This window comes from Microtus oregoni, unplaced genomic scaffold (assembly GCF_018167655.1).
Source record: "Microtus oregoni isolate MIOR12 unplaced genomic scaffold, Mior012 000021F_ref0000039, whole genome shotgun sequence".
Classification (NCBI taxonomy): Eukaryota; Metazoa; Chordata; class Mammalia; order Rodentia; family Cricetidae; genus Microtus; species Microtus oregoni.
Window position 1 is genome coordinate 23,025,132 of NW_024543080.1, and position 18,849 is coordinate 23,043,980.

General features: G+C 40.0%; 1 protein-coding gene across 2 annotated transcripts in view; it reads left to right on the top strand.

The window, feature by feature from the left end:
- Positions 1-18,849, top strand: part of Corin (corin, serine peptidase) — a 193,529-nt gene that overhangs the window by 64,653 nt on the left and 110,027 nt on the right. For both annotated transcript variants that reach the window (XM_041671466.1, XM_041671465.1), the window contains exon 5: positions 10,294-10,478. In XM_041671466.1, the coding sequence (XP_041527400.1) occupies positions 10,294-10,478 (185 nt within the window). The remainder of the gene's footprint in view (positions 1-10,293; positions 10,479-18,849) is intronic.

Below are 18,849 nucleotides of genomic sequence, written 5' to 3' on the forward strand. Positions count from 1 at the left end.
CTGCACTAATATGAGAGTTTTCCATTTTCTGTTATAATGAATAATAATTTACAGTTACTTTTTAAGTGTCCTCTGGGGACTTATCCTATTTTTATTATTACATTTCATTTTATAATTGTACTGTTAGACCACGCTTCCTGCTGTCGTTTAGTGTGTGTATGGGAACTGTAACTAATTTAATAAGCAGAAAAAGTTTAGCAAAACAAATGTCTTGAAAAAACCATTATAAGGTCAAACATATTTTTCTTGTATTTTACTATTTTGTATCATCTATTATATGCTACACTATTGAAATAAATGAAAAGTGTTTGTTTTCTAGTCTAGAGAAAATAGTTACTTAATAACATTTAAAATTTAATTTTAAAAGATTATAGTAGGATGTATAAACGGTATAGTTTTTAACCTGATTCTTTGAGACCACAGACACTACTTAACTACGTTGTATGTTGAAACAATAGGCTTTGATGGTCTTTTAGACTGAGGTTGCTTTGACCAAATGTGTGTTGACATGTACTCCAACTTCAGTCTAGCTGAAAGGCAGGAGGCTATATGGATTCAGTGAAGCATATCTAAAAATATATAATTTTTACTAATAAACTATTGGAATGGCTCTAAAGTGTGTAGGTAAGAGGGTATTGATTAAAAATATCAAGTAGCTAGTAAGAAAATATTGGTTAGCGAAGAGTATGAGACGTAGATGGCCTTTTGATGTATGAAACACATGCCAAGTCTTGGTGTGCTTTTCATAGGTAACTGTCACCTTCTCCCACCTCCTTCAAACAGTTGACTCGTAATTTTATCAGCCCTGAGAGTGTGTTAACATCAGCCTTGACTTAGCTTCTAGAAGATTCTCTGGAAACCGTGCTGACCTAACACCTCACTCAAATCTTCTACTACGTTGTAGGGAATCGATGGATTAAAGTGAGGAAATTGATGCGTTGGTTATTGATCTTTCTCCTCAGGAGAATAGGCTTTAGTAGAAATACCCAGAGCAAGGAAATAAAAGTTCTTTATGTATGTAGATGACTAGAAATTAAAGATCAGATCTCAAATGCAGGATCATTTCCTGTAGTAGTCTAGATTTCTATAGGGTTGCATTGGAGAGTAAATGAACTTCCTCAAATGGATGTGTATGTGTGTGTGTGTGTGTGTACTCTTGCTTGCTTGTGAAGGTCAGAGGTCAACATCAAGGTCATTCCGTAGGAACCAGATGCCTTGTTTTTTGAGACAGTGTCTGTCATTGACTTGTAACTTGTAGAGTAGGCAGGCTGGCCAGTCAGTGAGCTCCAGGCATCTTCTTGCTTTCACTCCCCAGTGCTGGGATTACAAGCATGTGGACACCATGTCCTCTTTCTTTCCTTCTTTCTTTCCTTCTTTCCTTCCTTCCTTCCCTCCTTCCTTCCTTCTTTCTTCTTTCTTTCTTTCTTTTTTTTTTTTTGATTTTTGAGACAGGGTTTCTCCGTAGCTTTTGATTCTTGTCCTGGAACTAGCTCTTGTAGACCAGGATGGCCTCGAACTCACAGAGATCCGCCTGCCTCTGCCTCCCGAGTGCTGGGATTAAAGGCGTGCACCACCACCGCCCGGCTTCTTTCTTTCTTTCTTTCTTTCTTTCTTTTTTAAAAGAACAAAATAAACACAAGTTCTAAGAATTGAATTCAGGTCCCTGTTCTTATGTGGTAAGCACTTACTAATTGAGCTATTTCCATAGCCTAGACGATAACTAATTTTTAAGTGTAAGAATTTCTAGCAATATAAAATTATACAAAATTAAGAAAGAATAAGAACCTTTCTGAGAAACCCTTGCTGAAACTAACCCTAAAGTTACTTACAGTTCTGATTGTGTTTCCTACTTTCCTATGACTTACAGAAAGTCTACCCCACTGGGCAGATAAATCCTTCCTAAACTGTGGTTCCTGTTATTGATGGAGTACATGAATTTCTGTGCTGATATAAACTTGATTCTGTGTTTAGAGATGCCAGATTTTTATTGTCCCCTCCCCATATCTAACTCCTGGGTTTTAACTGCCAGTCCTTTAACTACCCACATGATCATTTAAGAACAAACCGTATAGATGCATTACCCAGACTCGGTCATTTCTGGGCTTTCTTTGAGGCTTAGACGTCAAGCTAAGCTTCATGCCGTAGCTTTTGAAGCTCTTCTTGCCTCTCCGGTGTCACAGACCCAGCCTCCTTCACTGACCTTCCTTTCCATTTGTCCATAAATGCAAACCTCCTTTGAGCAGTCTTTGTGTGCAATGCTGTTCCTTTTGCCCCCTGAGCTTTCCTTTCACATTGAGCCCATGGTCTCCAAGTCCGGGCTATCATGAAGTCTTCTCTGAACACTGCAGGTTTTCTTTTGTCCTCTCATGGCAGCCTGGTGATGCTCTTGTTTTCATCATTTGTTAAGCATTCTCTACATAAGAAACCTATTAGCTTTTGTATAGAAAGCAGGAGGAAGGAGACATTTGGAAAATACTTGAGTTTATGGGCTTTGATGATAGTGATGACTTCACAGGTACTTAATTTCCAAACTCATCAAGTTGTATGCATCAATTCTGTAGAGTTTTTTTTTTATATGTCAGCCTCACTTTGTCTGACACACTGATGAACAGATAACAGAATTTTCCTGTTTGGTCATCATCATACTACAAACTGAGCCTGAGATGCCTCCAGGAAGTAGTCAAAGATGTGCCCAATGGTATATTGGAGTGTTTTTTGAAAAACCAAACTTCTTGTTACACAGAACTACAAAACCTTTAAAAAGCAATCTTAACTCTTCACACACCTGGTGCTTTCAAGCTGTTTTTGAGTTGAACTTTCCTAATAACGTTTCAGTTGGAAAGTAACACATTGGCTTAGAATATAATTTTAGGAGACTCCCTGTGTGGCACTGTTATGTCACAGCACAGCCTGTGACAGTCGCCTGTGTACATGCAGCCCTGGCATTGTGTTAAATTCTAATTGTTTAATAGGAATTAGGCCATTATTTGGCAAATTCATTAAATGTGTTAAGTTGCCATAATCCTATGGTATTGTTCTCCAAAAAGAATGTGCACATTGCTAATTTATCTTACTAAGGACTTTAACTCTATCTTAGAGACCTTATTGTGTCATCTTTGGGTATAATGGAAAATTGGAATTAAAATAATCATATTAAAAATGATTGGTCATTGTCCAAAGACAACAGATTCTGATCTGGTGTGAGAGGTCCTTCTGTCTATGTGTTGCTTTCATTGATTAATGAATAAAGAAACTGGCTTGGTCTGATAGGGTCGAACAGAATTTAGGTAGGCGGGGGAAAACTAAGCTGTAGAAGTGTAGAGTAAGAGGGAAGCCTTGGAGCAGCAGCTCGAGATAGATGCTGGGAAATTTGACTGGTAAGCCACAGCCATGTAGCGATATCCAGATTGATAGAAATTGATTAAATTAATATAAGAGTTAGCCAATAAGAAGCTAGAGCTAATGGGCCAATCAATGATTTAATTAATACAGTTTCTGTGTGATGATTTCAGTTCAGGGCGGCTGGGACAAAGAAGCAGCCACTTTCCAACACTGATCCTCTTGCTAGCCAAGTATTCCAGACAGGCCATGGCCTCTGTGCAGTGGCCTGCCCTGATGGTTCTCCCTAAGTTCCAGATATCACTCCCCCTTTTTTAAATTTAGGTATCAATAGCTCCTGGCCCCAGACCATCACACTAACCCTTGCTGGTACTAGGAAACCCTGTTTGTTGGTGGTCCTTTCACTGAACACCATGCAGTGCCCCAACTTCAGTGGATCATCGTTTCCCTGCTGGGATCATGATTATTACAAATAGAGACAAGATAATCACAGTCCTGGTTGCTAGAGGTCCAGACTAAAGTGAGTAAGGGATACTCTGGCTCCTTTCTAATGGGAGACAGTGGCAAAGGCGAGCCTTCACTTGTACACTTCTTCATCCCCATGCCTAGTGCAGCTGAAGCCCGGGGTCACTTAGCTGACTCTTCTACTCCACGGTCTTAGTGTGAATTAAGGTGTTGTCTAGAGCCGAGGTCTTATCTGAAGGCTTGAATGGGGAAGAATCCATTTCTGAGTTCATGAATTATTAGAGGAGATTCATTTTCTCAAGGTCTGTTGGACAATGGGTCACTCTCAATAATGGGGTCCTTAAGCGTCCAGCTCATGAGAATTCCTCTCAGGGTTCAATTAAAGACACCACAATAAGCGAAAGGAACTAAAATCTTAGGGCTAAGAAAACTACTCACGATACCTTCTTCCTAACCTTATGTTTCTTTCTTCTTCTTTTTCTTATCCCCTATTCCTCCTGTTACAAATGTTCCCAGTAATATATACCCTTATAACCAGCAATTCCCCAGCCCTACACACACACACATACATACACACACACACACACACACACACACACACACACACACACTCACACAGAGGGGGGGAGCGAGAGGGAGAGGGAGAGTCTTGGTTGTCAATTCAGGGGTAGGAGTGGCTAGTGCATATCTGGTGAACTCCTTAATAGAAGGCTAGTGTGCTATGCTGCATTGCCAGGTGGTAGATAAAGAGCTAAAAGGTTTATTTTCAGTAAAATTATGAATAAGCCACGGATTGTTCTTTAAATCAGTGCGCAACATTTTTTTGTTTTGTTTTGCTTTCTCCCGGCATGCTGAGATGGATGGTGGGTAACCAGGCAACCTACGTAAACAATCAGGAGGAAGCTAATGGCTTCTGATCTGATTAGCACATTCAGCAGATGCTGCAATTTCTACACGCCATCAGGTCCAGAGTTTACATATATTGCTCTAAGCAGTAGAAACAAGAGGAGACCCAGGCCTCCAAATGATCAGTTCCAGGGTATGCTGTTATCAGCCGTTCTGATCATGGACATTGTGTGTCTATGACATCAGCAGGAAGAAAGTCTTTTTCTGGGTTGCAGTTAATCATCTCTTCTGCTGTCCTCAAGAGTAAAGCACAGGCATTAAATTTCCTGAACTAAAATCATCAGTAAACTAAGGCGAAAGTGAGCATAAGGAGGTAGGAATCTGTTAAGTGAGGTAAAACCAGGGCAGCTTATTCTTCTATCTATCTGAGAAGCTATGAATCAGCAGCTTTGGGCAAGTAGTAATTCTGTGTCCTTGGATAGCTGTGTATATCCTAAATGTAATGCTCTTGCCTGCACCCTAAATACTGACCAAATGCCTGCTGATAGGTAATCGCAGGAAGGCAGATCTCTGCTTTTACCTAAAAGAAAGGAACGAAGGTCTGGCAGTGGGAAACTGTTTTCACATGTAGCTAGGGAAATGTGATCAGTGAACCCCAAAAGCATAGGAAAGAGTTCTGAGCTGTGGGAACTAATTCCCAAAGACATAACAGAAAGGGAGTCAGCTACAGCGAAAATCTATAGCAAAAACAGCCAATTTATTCACGAAGCAATAATCCCCAAATTCCTTGAATTTTGGCTTAATATTTACCAAAGGCCCTGGCTCTGATAAATTTCTCAAGAAAAGATGGCTAAGTAATTACCATAAAGCGTTGCGACCTGTAGCGCCTCAAGGCCAACTGTGTAGTTTCCTTAATATGTACGGCAACTTGCTTTGTAAAAGCCAGCAAGAGAGTGGTCGGGTGTGAATAAGATAGAACTCACAGTTCTATGTAGCTCAGCAATCAGATGGCATCCTGCTAGTTTCTATGGTTGGAGTAAGTCCATAGGCCAGCATATAGTCAGGAGAGGGGCTTTCAGAGGCAGGAGCAGTAGAAGGCAGAGATCATGGGTAATGCTTTAAGTTCTCTCCACTGCAAATCATCCTCCCCACACCCATAAAAAAGAGTTTTAAGTCTGAAGTTATCCTAATATATTTTAAGCCTGGCTCATCAAAAATAGAATATAGACAACTGCACTATGAGATTCTGAATGGGGATATTTCACAGTATTTAGAGAGGACATTTGTCTCAAAAGGCATTGGACTACTGTTAATTTCTTGTTTTTTCCCTAAGTATAGTTATATGAAATGATTGTTTTTGGGGGGAACCCAAGAGAAAACATCTATGTAGCACCTGGTAGTAGGGGAGGGCAGAAGCAAGAAACTTCCCCATCTGTGAACTCTGTTTACTGCAGCAATGAGCAGTGTTACCAGATAGGCCGCGGGTGCAATAGTGGCAAGAACGCTATGGGGGTAACTAAGTGTTTTCTGCTCCATGGGAGGAAACATATGGCTCCAATTGTAAATCTGACCTAGAACCCTGGGTTAAGGGATCTCATAGACCTGAAGGGTTGAGCCTGCTATTATTGTTCTCTCCAGTGGATAAGTTAGCAAACTGCTCTCTGACTTTGTATCTCCATACCCATCAATTAGTGCAGCTCTTAGACTTCATCAGAGAAGTTTCTTCAAGCAGTTGATGGTGGCTAAGTCAGATGGTGGCTGGTCAGCATGCAGAGAAGAGGATAAGTGATTGTGGCAGGCTCAGCCACAAGTGGACCGTCAGTTATCACAGCTCCCCACCCCAGCTAAGGCTCAAGGACCATCCTGTAAAAATGGAGAGAAAGAATGGGAGAGTCAGAGGTCAAGAGAGGACTCAAGCAAAACAGTGTCTTCTGGACTTGGTGTGATCTCTGTAGTCACCATCCCACAGCAGCTGTGGCTACCTGCCCAGGACCAAGCCAGCCAACCATCTATTGTAGAGTGTGAAGGAGATTCTTGAGATCTCACCTCTGAGGATCTGTGAACAGTTGATGTCATTTGGGGTCTGCAGTGGATCAAGCACACTCCAGTGGACGGCTCTGAATTCAGCAGTATTTGGATTGCACAAATTGGACTCAGTAGCTTATTAAAAACAAAATTAGGACACAAAATTGGGGGTTAGGAGGTGATGGTGGATCTGTAAGGCAGCAAAGGGAGAAGTGAGGGATGAGCTTGATCTGAAGATATTGCATAATGGTGGTTATGTGAAATTCTCAAAGAATTTTTATGAAGTATTGCTAAACAATAGCACAAATTGAAAAGAAAATGTTTTCAAAAACAAAACACATGATTTATAATGCTTTAAAGCCTAGTGGCCCTCACTTTATTTTGTAGCTCTAGCCTATTCAGTAAATTTACATTTATGACTATTATAAAAATTTTCTAGATAAAACATCTATATATTTTTAGATATATCATAATAAAATTTCCTGGAAATAAATTCAGCAATAAAGTTATAGATAAAACAAAAAAATATTCTTGGTAGGGTAATTATTTAAAAACATCCTTCCTAGTGAATATACTGTAAGTCCTTATTATTACTCTGGGGTAGCATATTTCCAAACTCATCAAATGTGTCAATGAGCAGCTGTAGAGGTACATCAGAACTCTCCGCTTTCACTTGAGTGGAAAGGTGTCGGAGACTTTTTTTTGCAGCACACCAAATGTACTTCACACATCAATTAAGAACAATCACGCTTTCTAAAATAGTCATTCTGATAGCCCAAGTGGACCTTCCCTTGTGTTGAGCACTGTTTTTCAGTTGCCAATGTGTTGTTGCTTGGATATAGATACTTATATTCCAAAATAGTGTAGACTGTCTCACCACCCTGCCCCTGTGATGAAAAGCAAAACACATTCACCCCTCACAGCCAGCCGAAGTTCAGGCCAAGAATAAATGGCTCCTTATTTGCTTACTGTGTGCAAGGGCTCATTCATAGTTGTTAATGCTCTACCCCAGCTCACATATCCCAGTCAAGAGATGTAAAACTCGTGGGTTTCTGTCGGTTATGCCTTTTAGGAGACCTATTTGGAAACACTCTAGACATTTTCCCTAGGCACTAATTTTAGAACAGACGGTCTGATGGTATTTTAGTATTTCTATATCTCCCCAGCACAAACCTTGAGAAGAATGTCCTTTACTTCTTACAGTTCAGCAAGAATGATGGGGTTATCAAGGCCTCAGTGCTCCTCTGAGAAATATGCTCTAAAGAATGAATTTAAATTTACAAAGTCTTCATAATAAAAGAATTATGGGAACTAGCCCAAATTTGAGCTCCTGCAAATCCCTCACTGTTTAAGTGGGGAAACTGAGTCTCAGCATGGATGAACTGTTGTCTCAAGGTCAGACAGTAGCAGAGGATGCAGGGGAGGGTTTGGGGTGGGAGGTCTTGGGAAAATGAGCATAGTAGAGTGTCAGGGTCCATGATGATGGGCTGGTTTCCGAGTTAAAGACTAAGGACATGACAAAGGGCTGCTGGGTCCTTGTGTGAAACCTCTTCATCACTGTTGCCCTGGATGAGGCTGAGAAAAGACACATGAGGTGAAGAATAAGTGGCCTCAGAATGGAAGAGGTTCCTATAACCTCTGGGAAGACTTGTCTACTCTTAGTTCGTTCTACAAATATCTAATGGTGGTTTGAGCAAAAATGGCTGCATATGCTCATATGTTTAAATACTTAGTCTTAATATTGGTCCAGTTGGTGGAGCTCTTTGGGAAGGGTTGAGGTTGAGTGCTGACGGAGGTCTGTTACTTGGGGGCAAGCTTTGAGGTTTCGGAAGCCCTCACCTTTTCCAGGTACTTCTCTCTGCCTTCTACTTATGGATCTACCATGTGAGCTCTCAACTGTTCCTTCTTCCATGCCTCTGTTCTACCATCACGGGCTCTAACTCTTCATAATCATAAGCCCCAAATTAAATGCTTTTTTTTATATGTTGCTATGGTTACGTGTTGTATCACAACAATAGAAGCACTAACACACTATGTTCCTGAATGGTTATTAGGACCAATCCATGTTCTCAATGTAACTTGTTCAAATGCAAAACTTCTCTTTCTGTACCTTCACCATCAAATTTAGTTACATATTAACCTAAATAGGTTATTTTAAAAGGTAATTTTAGTATGACTTTTTAAAGACCAAAAAGTATTTTTTTATTAGAATGTCTTTGTTGAGGGCTGCTTGCTGGTGAAGGCATGTAATACCAGCAGCGTGGCAGGCTGATGCAGGATGATCACAAGTTTAAAGGTCTGTTTGGGCTATGGAATGAGTTCAAGGCCAGCATGGGCAACTTAGTGAGATCTTGTCTCAAAGTAAGGTCAGAAAATGAAAAATCTAGGATCAATAGCATGGGCAACGCACTGAGTATGACCACACACTGTAAATGTTGAGAACTCCTCCACTTCTTAGACATAACAAAATCTCTCCTTCAAGGCTTCCATAGGCCATGTTAGACCCAGTGTGATCCCTGATGGTAGATTCCCTCATCTTTCTGTAGTCTATGGGTCAAATGGGGTATGCTATCTAAGCTTGTCTGATCAAGGAGTATGTAAAGCCCCGTTATCATATGAGAATAGACATTGTTAGATGGTGTATAGCTCAAGACCTGGAAGCTCACACACATGCTTTCTCTTCTTACCTCTGCAATCGGGATGTTAGTAGTAACAAGTGTGTGACATTCAACTCTATCTCAGAATCTTCACTGGTCCGTGCTTCCCAGGAAATGTTTATCACAGTGTTCAAACGTATAATTCTGTGATATCAAGATTTGAAATAGTTGTTTTAATGGGATTCAATAAGTTTCTACTTCTTTATCAGTTTCCTTTAAGTCCTTTGACGTGCCCTTGGCAGAGAGAATGGCAAGGATGAAAGATACAGACCAACAGCTGTGAGCCTGAGAAGGCTATTTCTCTGAGCGAAGACCAGACCACCGCTAGCACTTAAGTTGACATTCCTGAGCAAACCTGGGGTCTTGGAGGGTTTGGTTGCAGGCAAGAAGGATGAGGGCAAGCTTCTGAGGCATCATTGCTTTGACCATTAACAGACAGTGGCTCACATCTTTTACTCGGCAGAATACAAAACAGAAGTTTTTTTTTTTTTTTTACTAGATTTTCTGAGTTGCAACTTGTCTGTATGAGTTTCCATGAAAGCCAGGGAGGACAAAAAACAGTTTTCTTTATTTACCGCTAAGAAATAGTTTGGATTTTTCAAAGGAAAGATAAAATGGAGTGTAATATACCTTTTGACCTACTTTTGATCTTTCAAATTAGGGGGTCCTCCTTTTTTCATTTTTGTTGACCAGTATATTTTAACACTAGAAGCTTAAGAACAATCATTTTGGGGAAATGCTACATTATGTGCTGCGAGACTAGCTTCTTCTCTTCAGAAACCATGTAATTGGATGGCTGAAATTGCCCTGGGACTGAATATGGAAGTTTAAGTTGCTGACTGTAGATAAGAAATGTAAGCTAATAGCCCACATTAACTTGCTGCTGGCTAGCTTTAATATTATTATTATAGTCTTGAGACCTCGTCTATATGATATTAACTCCCCTCTTCTCTCTGTTTAGGCGTGGCCTCCTTCCCTGTAGATCTTTCTGTGAGGCTGCAAAAGAAGGATGTGAATCTGTTCTGGGGATGGTGAACTCCTCCTGGCCAGATTCCCTCAGATGCTCTCAGTTTAGAGACCACACGGAGAGCAACAACAGTGTCAGCAAGACCTGCTTCTCACTGCAACAGGAACATGGAACGCAATGTAAGTGCCTGTGGTTCCTTGGAAAGTTTTATTCGGATATTCTACCTGTTCAGAAATATCCACATATAGGTGTGCAGTTTGGTGTGCTTTAAAAAAAATGAGAAGACTCCAGCTTAAGAAGCAGGGCACTAAGAACACCTAAAAGTGCCCTCAATAACACTCTTAATTGTCTCACTTTTGCCAAAGAAATCTCTGTGTGGACTCCTATCACCTGACCAGCTTTGCTTATTACAGAACTTCATATAAGTAAAATAATTATATATATAATTTTAAAATGCATGATAGCTTTGTATCTTTCTGCATTTGCTCAACATTATACTTTAGCAACACAGTGTGTTTACTGCAGGTTCCATTCCTTTTCACTGCATGCACTGTTCTAATACTTGAGCAATGCATTGCAATTATTTCAGGTCCCATTCCTTCTCACTGCCTTAATATGTAACATTATACTTGAGCAATGCATTATGTTTATTGTAAGTTCCTTCCTTCTCACTGCATGCAATGCACCTAATACTCCATTATACAACAATGTATTTCTCTAATCTGGTAATGGTGAATATTTGGGCTACAGGAAATTTCAGTTATGATGAAGAACAATACTGTTATTATTTTTGTGCATATCTTTGGTTAAACATAGTTGTGGGCTTGTTCACTCAAAATAGTTCTCTAAAGTAGTTAAATGATATAGCTTTAGCTGAAGGTATTTTCTCTGTCCCATCTGGTCCCACTGGAGTGCTTTTTCTCCCACCTGACAATCACCACAAGCACATATGAAATAACCATTCAGAGGTTTAATATTAATTATAATTGTTTGGCTTATGGCTCAGGCTTCTTACTGACTAGCTCTCCATATAAATTAAGCCATTTCTAATAATCTGTATATTGCCATGTGCCCTGTGAGTTACCGGTAATGCTCTGGCATCTTATTCCTCCAGCAGTGACCCCACCTTCTATTTCCCTTTATCTTTGCTTGGATATCCTGCCTGACTCTATTCTATCTGGCTATTGTCCAAATCAGCCCCTTTATTAACTGCTGTAGGAAGTCTTACAGCCAGTGGTTACCCGCCCACTGGGGCGTGGCCTCTTATACTATATAAGCCAATGTAGGGCATGCATCAACGCTCTTTCCAGTTGCTGGATTTGGTTTCTGTTCTCCATTCAAGCAGAGGATACTGATTTGTGAGTTTACCCCTAAATAAATAACCATCTATTTCTCAATTCTGAGCTAGCGTGGGATTTCTTTGAACATCTTTCCACAATTAACCAATGGCAATAAAACATATTCACAGCATACAGAGGGGCATCATACATCAGTATGGACTTATACTCCTGTCATCTATGTGTGAAAGGTCAGGTTGTTCCCATTCACTACTGACATTGGCATTTTTAGTCTCTCGCATCTTTACATTTTTGGCGAGAGCATTAAGGCATCTCACTGTGATTTTAAGTTGTTTTTCCCCGAGAAATTTGATCATATTTTTAAAAATGTTTAACTGTTTCAATATCCATTCTGTGGTACAAATATTTGTCCATGCCCCAATGGTCTCATTAATTTACAGTTTCATATATAGCATGGACATACCTCATTATGGTTTTGATTTGAAATATTTCTCAAAGACTCATTTGCTAAACATTTGTCTATTGGCCTGTTGCACTGTTGAGAGTCTCTGGAACTTTTAAGAGGTAGAGCACAGTAGAATGAAGTTGGGTGTCTGGTATCTAGTCTCTGAAGTGAAGTGGGTATTGAGACTCTGGCCCCTCCTTTCTATTTTTTATCCAGCCACTATGAGGTATACAGTCTCATCTACCATGTGCCTTTGCCATATATTTTACCTCTTATTAGTCCCAAAGTGATGTGGGTGACCATACACCAAAATCTGAAACTCTGAGGTGAAACAAATCTCTCCTCCATTTAGACTGTTTACTTCAGGCATTTTGAGATTTTGTCGTGGAGCAAAGCTGAGTAATGCAGTTGGTATTTACTGGGCAGATGTATTGCCAACATCTCTGACTGCGCTTCCACATTTTCAACATGTATGCTTCTCTTTTCTGTACATAGAACAGAAGCAAACTTTCTCTCTTTATTATTTTTTATTAATTATTTGAAATTTTCATATGATATACTTTGATCATATTCACTCCTCCTGTTTCAACTCCTCTGAGATCCATTTGTTCCCCACCCACCCAACTTTGTGTCTTCATTTAAAAAATAATCTACTGAGTCTGATTTCTGATGCCCGTGTGCTCTTGGGTGTGTAGCCATCCATTGGAATGTGGTCAACCTACAAGGTGCTAGATCCTTAAAGAAAATGAACTCTACTTCCAGTACCTCTCAACTGCCAATAGCACTTCATCTAGGAGTGAGACTTCATGCCTACCTCCCTACTTAATGCTGGGGTTTGGTCTGGATTAAGCTTGCTTGGGTGTTATGCGTGTATCACAACCACTGTAAGTCCATATTTGCAGTTTCCCTGATGTGTTCAGCAAACATGGTTTCCTTGTAGTCATTCACTGCCTTTGGCTCTCACTGTCTTCCTACCCCTTCTTCCACAATGATCTGGAGTAGGGGTATGACATGAATGTTCCATTGAAGGCTGAGTACTCAGCAGCCTCCTTTTGTTTGAACCTTGACCAGTGTGAATCTCTGTGTTAATCTCCACCACTGCAAAAAGAAGCTTCTCTGAAGAGAACTGAGGGATGCACTGGTCTTTGGGCATAAAAGTAAGTAGTTATCAAGAATAATTTTAACAAGTCCATTTAGAGAATAACAATAATAGGTTCTCTCCTAAGGCCTATGATCTGTTTAGCCACAGGTTATTTGTCTCTACTGTAGTGCTAGGTATGAGATTCATGTTGTGGAGCAGATTTTAACTCCAATCAGAAAGTAGTTGTCACTCCCATAACATTCATGCCACTGTTGCTCCAGTGGGCATGCCTTTCCAGGACAGTCATTGCTGTAGCTCACAGGGCTCACAGTTGGGGAAGACTGATATTACTTTTCTCCTATGGTAGCATACATAGCACCTTTCATCACTATGAAAGCTAGCCATTGGGGATGAAGCTTCCAGGTGAGTACCAGATTGGTATTTTCCATGTTCTAGGACTCAAGTATGTGGTTCAGCAATAGGGTCTTACTGTTTATGGAAGGACCCAGTGGATACTCTTAGCTAGATTTGGGAACGTCTACTTGCAGTTTTATTTTGGGAAAGGGAGGCTTTAATTGGCTTACCTTTTCAAATCACTGTCTATCACTGAGGGATGTTAGAGCAGAAACTCAAGCAGCAACTTCAAAGCAGGAACCAGAGTAAAGGCCATGGAGCATGTTGTTTTCTTGTTTACTCTCTCAGGCTTCCTCAGCTATTTTTCTTACATATCTCAGGTTCACCTGCCTAGGAGTGGCACTGCCCACAGTGGGCTGTCCCTCCTACATCAACTTGAAACTAAGAAAATGTATCACAGGCATGGATGCTGACCAGTCTGATCTGGACAATTCCTTAATTGAGAGTTCTTATTCCCAAGTGGCACTAGGTTGGCATCATTGTTTTTAATTTAAAGTTTTAAAGTCAAAATATAATTACACTATTTTCCTCTTTCTTTTTTTTCTCTCAAACCCCTCCCATGTATATCCATTGCTCTCTCAAAGTCATGGTCTCTGGCATCTTTTACTTTTATTGTGTGTGTGTGTGTGTGTGTGTGTGTGTGTGTGTGTGTGTATATATATATATGTGTGTGTGTGTGTCTGTGTGTGTCTGTGTGTCTGTGTGTGTGTGTTATTTTCTAAATATATAAAAACAAATAAAGACAATATACTTGTTCTGTATAATATAGTTCCTTTTGATCATAAATGGTTTTGTATTTTACCAAATGCTTTCTTTATGTTTGTTAAGATGATCTAGTTTTATTTTTATTAGACTATATGGTAATAATGCTATTTTCATTTTGACATTGGTGGTCTTCTCTTTCTTGGTAAGACTTGCTAGAGACTTACAGATTATAGCTGCCTTTTCAATGAATCTTTTTCTAGCTTATTGCATGTTTTCTATTGTATGGTTAATTTGTATTTCCTTAATTTATATTTATGTTATTTTCTTCTTTCTAATTTTTGGCTTTAATTGACCCAAAGCTCAAAGTTGGGAGGATTTTCCAAATGTCTGTCTCTTAGTATTCAGTATTCCCTGTAGGCAGAGGTAGCTTGTTTGTTCCCAGCTGCTCAGACTCAAAATAACCACACAGAAACTATATTATTTAAAACACTGCTTGGCCAATAGCTTAAGTGTATTCTAGCTAGCTCTTATATATTAAATTAACCCATTTCTATTATTTTATATTTTACCACAAGGCTTGTGGTTTACTGGCAAGGTTCTTGCCCATCTGTCTCCTGCAGCAGCTACATGGCTTCTCACTGACTCTACCTACTTTCTCTCAGCATTCAGTTTAGTTTTTCTGCCTACCTCAATTCTGACCTATTACAGGTCAAAGAAGTTTCTTTAGTCATTAACCAATAAAAGCAATACATATACAGAAGGACTTTCCATACCATTTCCCCTTTTTTGTTTAAATAAAAAGGAAGGTTTTAAGTTTAATATAGTAAAGTTATACAAAACAGGTATCAAGCAAGAATTAAAGTTACAGTATTTATATTTACTTTATCTTTTATCATATCTAAGGAAAACTATAACTATCTATTCTTCAACTCCATCAAAGACTCCAGAAGGATATAATATTACCTAAGTAAACAGAAAGTGCATTGTAAGCAACTTCCAAAATTCTAGAATTGACAGAGACATCTCACTGCCTAGACAGTCATCCAAAGTTCTTGTGTAATGTTGCAGGCATCCATTTTCAGCCTACTGGCCCATAGTGTCCAGCAGACTTTTCCCATGAAACAAGAAATTTCAAAGACAGTTCCACCTATATTGGCAGTTTGTCAGTCATTTTCTTCTGTGTCCTGCAGAATGTCTTGCAGACTCTTTCATGAATCAGAAACCCTGAAGGACTGTCTCACCTTCTTTTTTTGGCAGCTTCAGCAGTCATTTTTATGTAGGTCCTGTAAGTCTAGTCAAGCAATCCAGGCAAGAACAGTTTCTTGCCCAAATGCATAACTAACTCCATGAGGATCCTCTTAAATGTTCATCATTCTCTTGAAGTAGATTGTTGTTTCCAGGAGCAGATGTGTCTCACTGTCATGAAATGTCCTAAATTCTTAAAACATTTTAAATGCCATATTCTGAAGGTCTCTGAAAGATTTGAAGACTACCTATCCATCTGAAATATATCTCTGTACATCTACAAAACCTAACTAACATGGCTATAAGCTTGGCTATTATAGATGATTATCTATTAACCCAAATTTCTTAATTACACATTACATTTTAAATGAGCTGCACAAACGCAATACCTTAACTAAAGGCAGAAATATATAACAAAATTGATCTTAAATTTGTATCAATAGACCAAGATCCATACCAGTGGAAAGTATTGAGCTCTATATCATATCCCCCTTTAAATATAAACATTTATAAACAATATTTGGGAATTTGGGTGTAGTTCTCACCAAACTGATTCCTGTTTTTTGTTGGACAAAGTAATCTTTGGGGTGTTCATGGAGACATTTTGGGGGGGTCTTGTTCCATCAAGGAATCCATAGGTTCTCACTTTCTATGGAAACAAAAGCAGAACTTCTTTTCCAAAGCAACAAATCCTTAGACCCAAATTTTGAAGTCAAGTTACCTTTAAAACATATTTGTTGGTTTAGCTTAGCAGCCCCCAGAAACAATTCCCTGTCACCATTTTCCTTTCCTCAGTGAGGGACTCCCTGGTCATAAAAGACCAACTTTGCTCATGTACATGTCTTACTCTGGAGCAGGGCACTCTTAATTTCTCTACTTGGTCCTTAGCTTTATAGGATCATGTACTACACAGTATAAAGTCTTCTTTCTAAGCTACCAGTGGGGCTGTTTGTCTTTGTCTTCATTTGTTTTCTATTGCCGTGATAAAAATCGTGATCAAAAACAACTTCCAGAGGAAATGGTTTGCTTCTGCTTGTAGTCTGTAATCCATCTCAAGGGAAATCAGGGAAGGAACTCAAGGAAGGAATCTGGAAGCAGTAAGTTGAAGCCGAGACCATGGAGGAATGCTGCTTACTGGATTGATTCCCATGGCTTACTCAGCTTGCTTTCTGTAACAACTGAGGACTTCCATCCGGGAATTGATACTACTCATAGTGAGCTCTGCCCTCCCATATCGGTCATCAGTCAAGAAATACTTCACAGTCTTGTCCATAGGCCAAACTAATGGAGGCATTACTTCATTAGAGGCTCCTCTTTCCAGGTAACTCTAGCTTTGGCAAAGTGGAAAATACAACCAACCAGGACAGTTTTCATATAATGATCACTTTTAACTTTAGACTTTTCCAGGGTATTGATACTTACCAAAAGCTATTCAGGGTTTGGAGAGATTGCTCAGTGGTTAACGTCTTGCCATTCAAGAATGAAGAGCTGGGAACAGAGTTTGGATCTTCAGACTCAGAACTCAAGTAAATGCCCAATACAAGTGGAGACTGCCTTCCATTCAAGTCTGAGAAGGCAGGGACAGGGGTTGCCTGGGGCAAGCTGGCTAAGGAGAGCTGCTATGTAGTCAAGTTCTGGATTTGATTAAGAGATGCTGTTTCATTTTACAAGGTAGAAGAGTAATGATGATGATTCCTAACATCACCCTCAGGCATCCATAGGCATAAACACTCATTGTGATGGTTTTCGAAAGGAATGGTCCCCATACCCACGTATATTTGAATGTGTGGTCATTAGGAGTAGCACTTAGGAAGTGTAGCCTTTTTGGAGCAGGTGTGGCCTTATGAAAGGGAGTGCATCACTGGGGGCTGGGCTTTGGGGTTTCAGAATCCCAAAGCATGCCTAGTGCACTCTCTCTTCCTGCTGCCTATGGATCTGGATGTAGAACTCTCAGCTCCTTCTCCAGCACCAACTCTACCTGTGTGTCACAATGCTTCCTGACATGTTGATAATGGACTAAACATCGGAGACTACAAGCCAGCCCCAATTCAATGTTTTCCTTTATAAGAGTTTCTGTGATCATGGTGTCTTTTCACAGCAATAGGACACTGACACGGATACCCTCACTTGTGCTCACATCCACAAAAACATGCAGTGTACGTGTGTGTGCCCTCATGCACGCGCGCACGCACACACACACACACACACACACACACACACACCATAGAACAAAACTGTTATTTAATCTATTTGTCTTAGAGTGACTATTTTTTCTATACCTCTAGAATATTTTATGAGTTACTGTATTTCAGCGGTTCTCAACCTTCCTAATGCTGCGACCCTTTAATATAGTTCCTCATGTTGTGGCTATCCTAATTCACCTCTGATGAGAGTTTTAGCAATTGGATCATTCCATGATGCCAGGGTATCTGTCTCTACCTGTCACTACCAATGACATATTTTTTTTAAAATTAAATTTATTTATTTTTTTTACATCCTGACTGCATCCTCCCCTTCCTCCTCTCCTCCCACTCCCTCCATCTCTACCCTTTCCAATCTACCCCTCCTCTGCATTTGCTCAGAAAAGGGCAGGGCTATCATCAGCAAAGCATGGTCTCTCAACCAAAAGTCCAAGCACATATTTATGTTCATTCTCTCCCCGAGTTCTCAGACTAATACCTCGGTCTTATCACCCCGTTTCTTGGACTATTTCTGCGACCAACTGTCACAAGTTGGTTTCTCTAGAAATAGTCACTAAAGGGGACATCTGAGATGCACTTACTTACTAGGCTTCAGGCTGTTTTTTGTAGAGAGGGGAAGAAATCAGCTTTGGTGAAAGGAAAGGCTTGGAAAAGGACTCAGTCCTGTCAATGTCTCAGTCATATGCAAGAACACCCTGGAAAGTATTTGGTCTCAGTCAGAAACAGCCCATGTTCAGCCCTAATGGTCAAGTCTTTCAATTTTTTAACTCTGTCAACCATTGACGTTGTATCTCCTGGGAAGGGAGGAACATGCCCTTGAGTAGGGCAGCTCTCTGCAGCATTCCATGGGTGAACTAATGGGCTGAATGTCTTGAAAGCTAAGAACTATGGAGCCGCAAATCCTTTCTTGAAAGCAGAGGAACATCGAGTGGACCGAGATCACTTAATTTAACGGGAAACTGAGATGACTTCGTTCCATTTTTTGTAAGACTTCATGTAACTCCGTCTTGTGTCTGTTCTGAGGTGAATTCCTCCAGGGATCTAAGCTTGAAACTCAGGGAGTGGCTGTGTTCCTCGGGTCCCAGGACAGGTCTGAGTTCAATTACTTTTAGACTCAGAATAACATAGTCGCTGTAATTTCTACTTTGAGAATATTTCTGC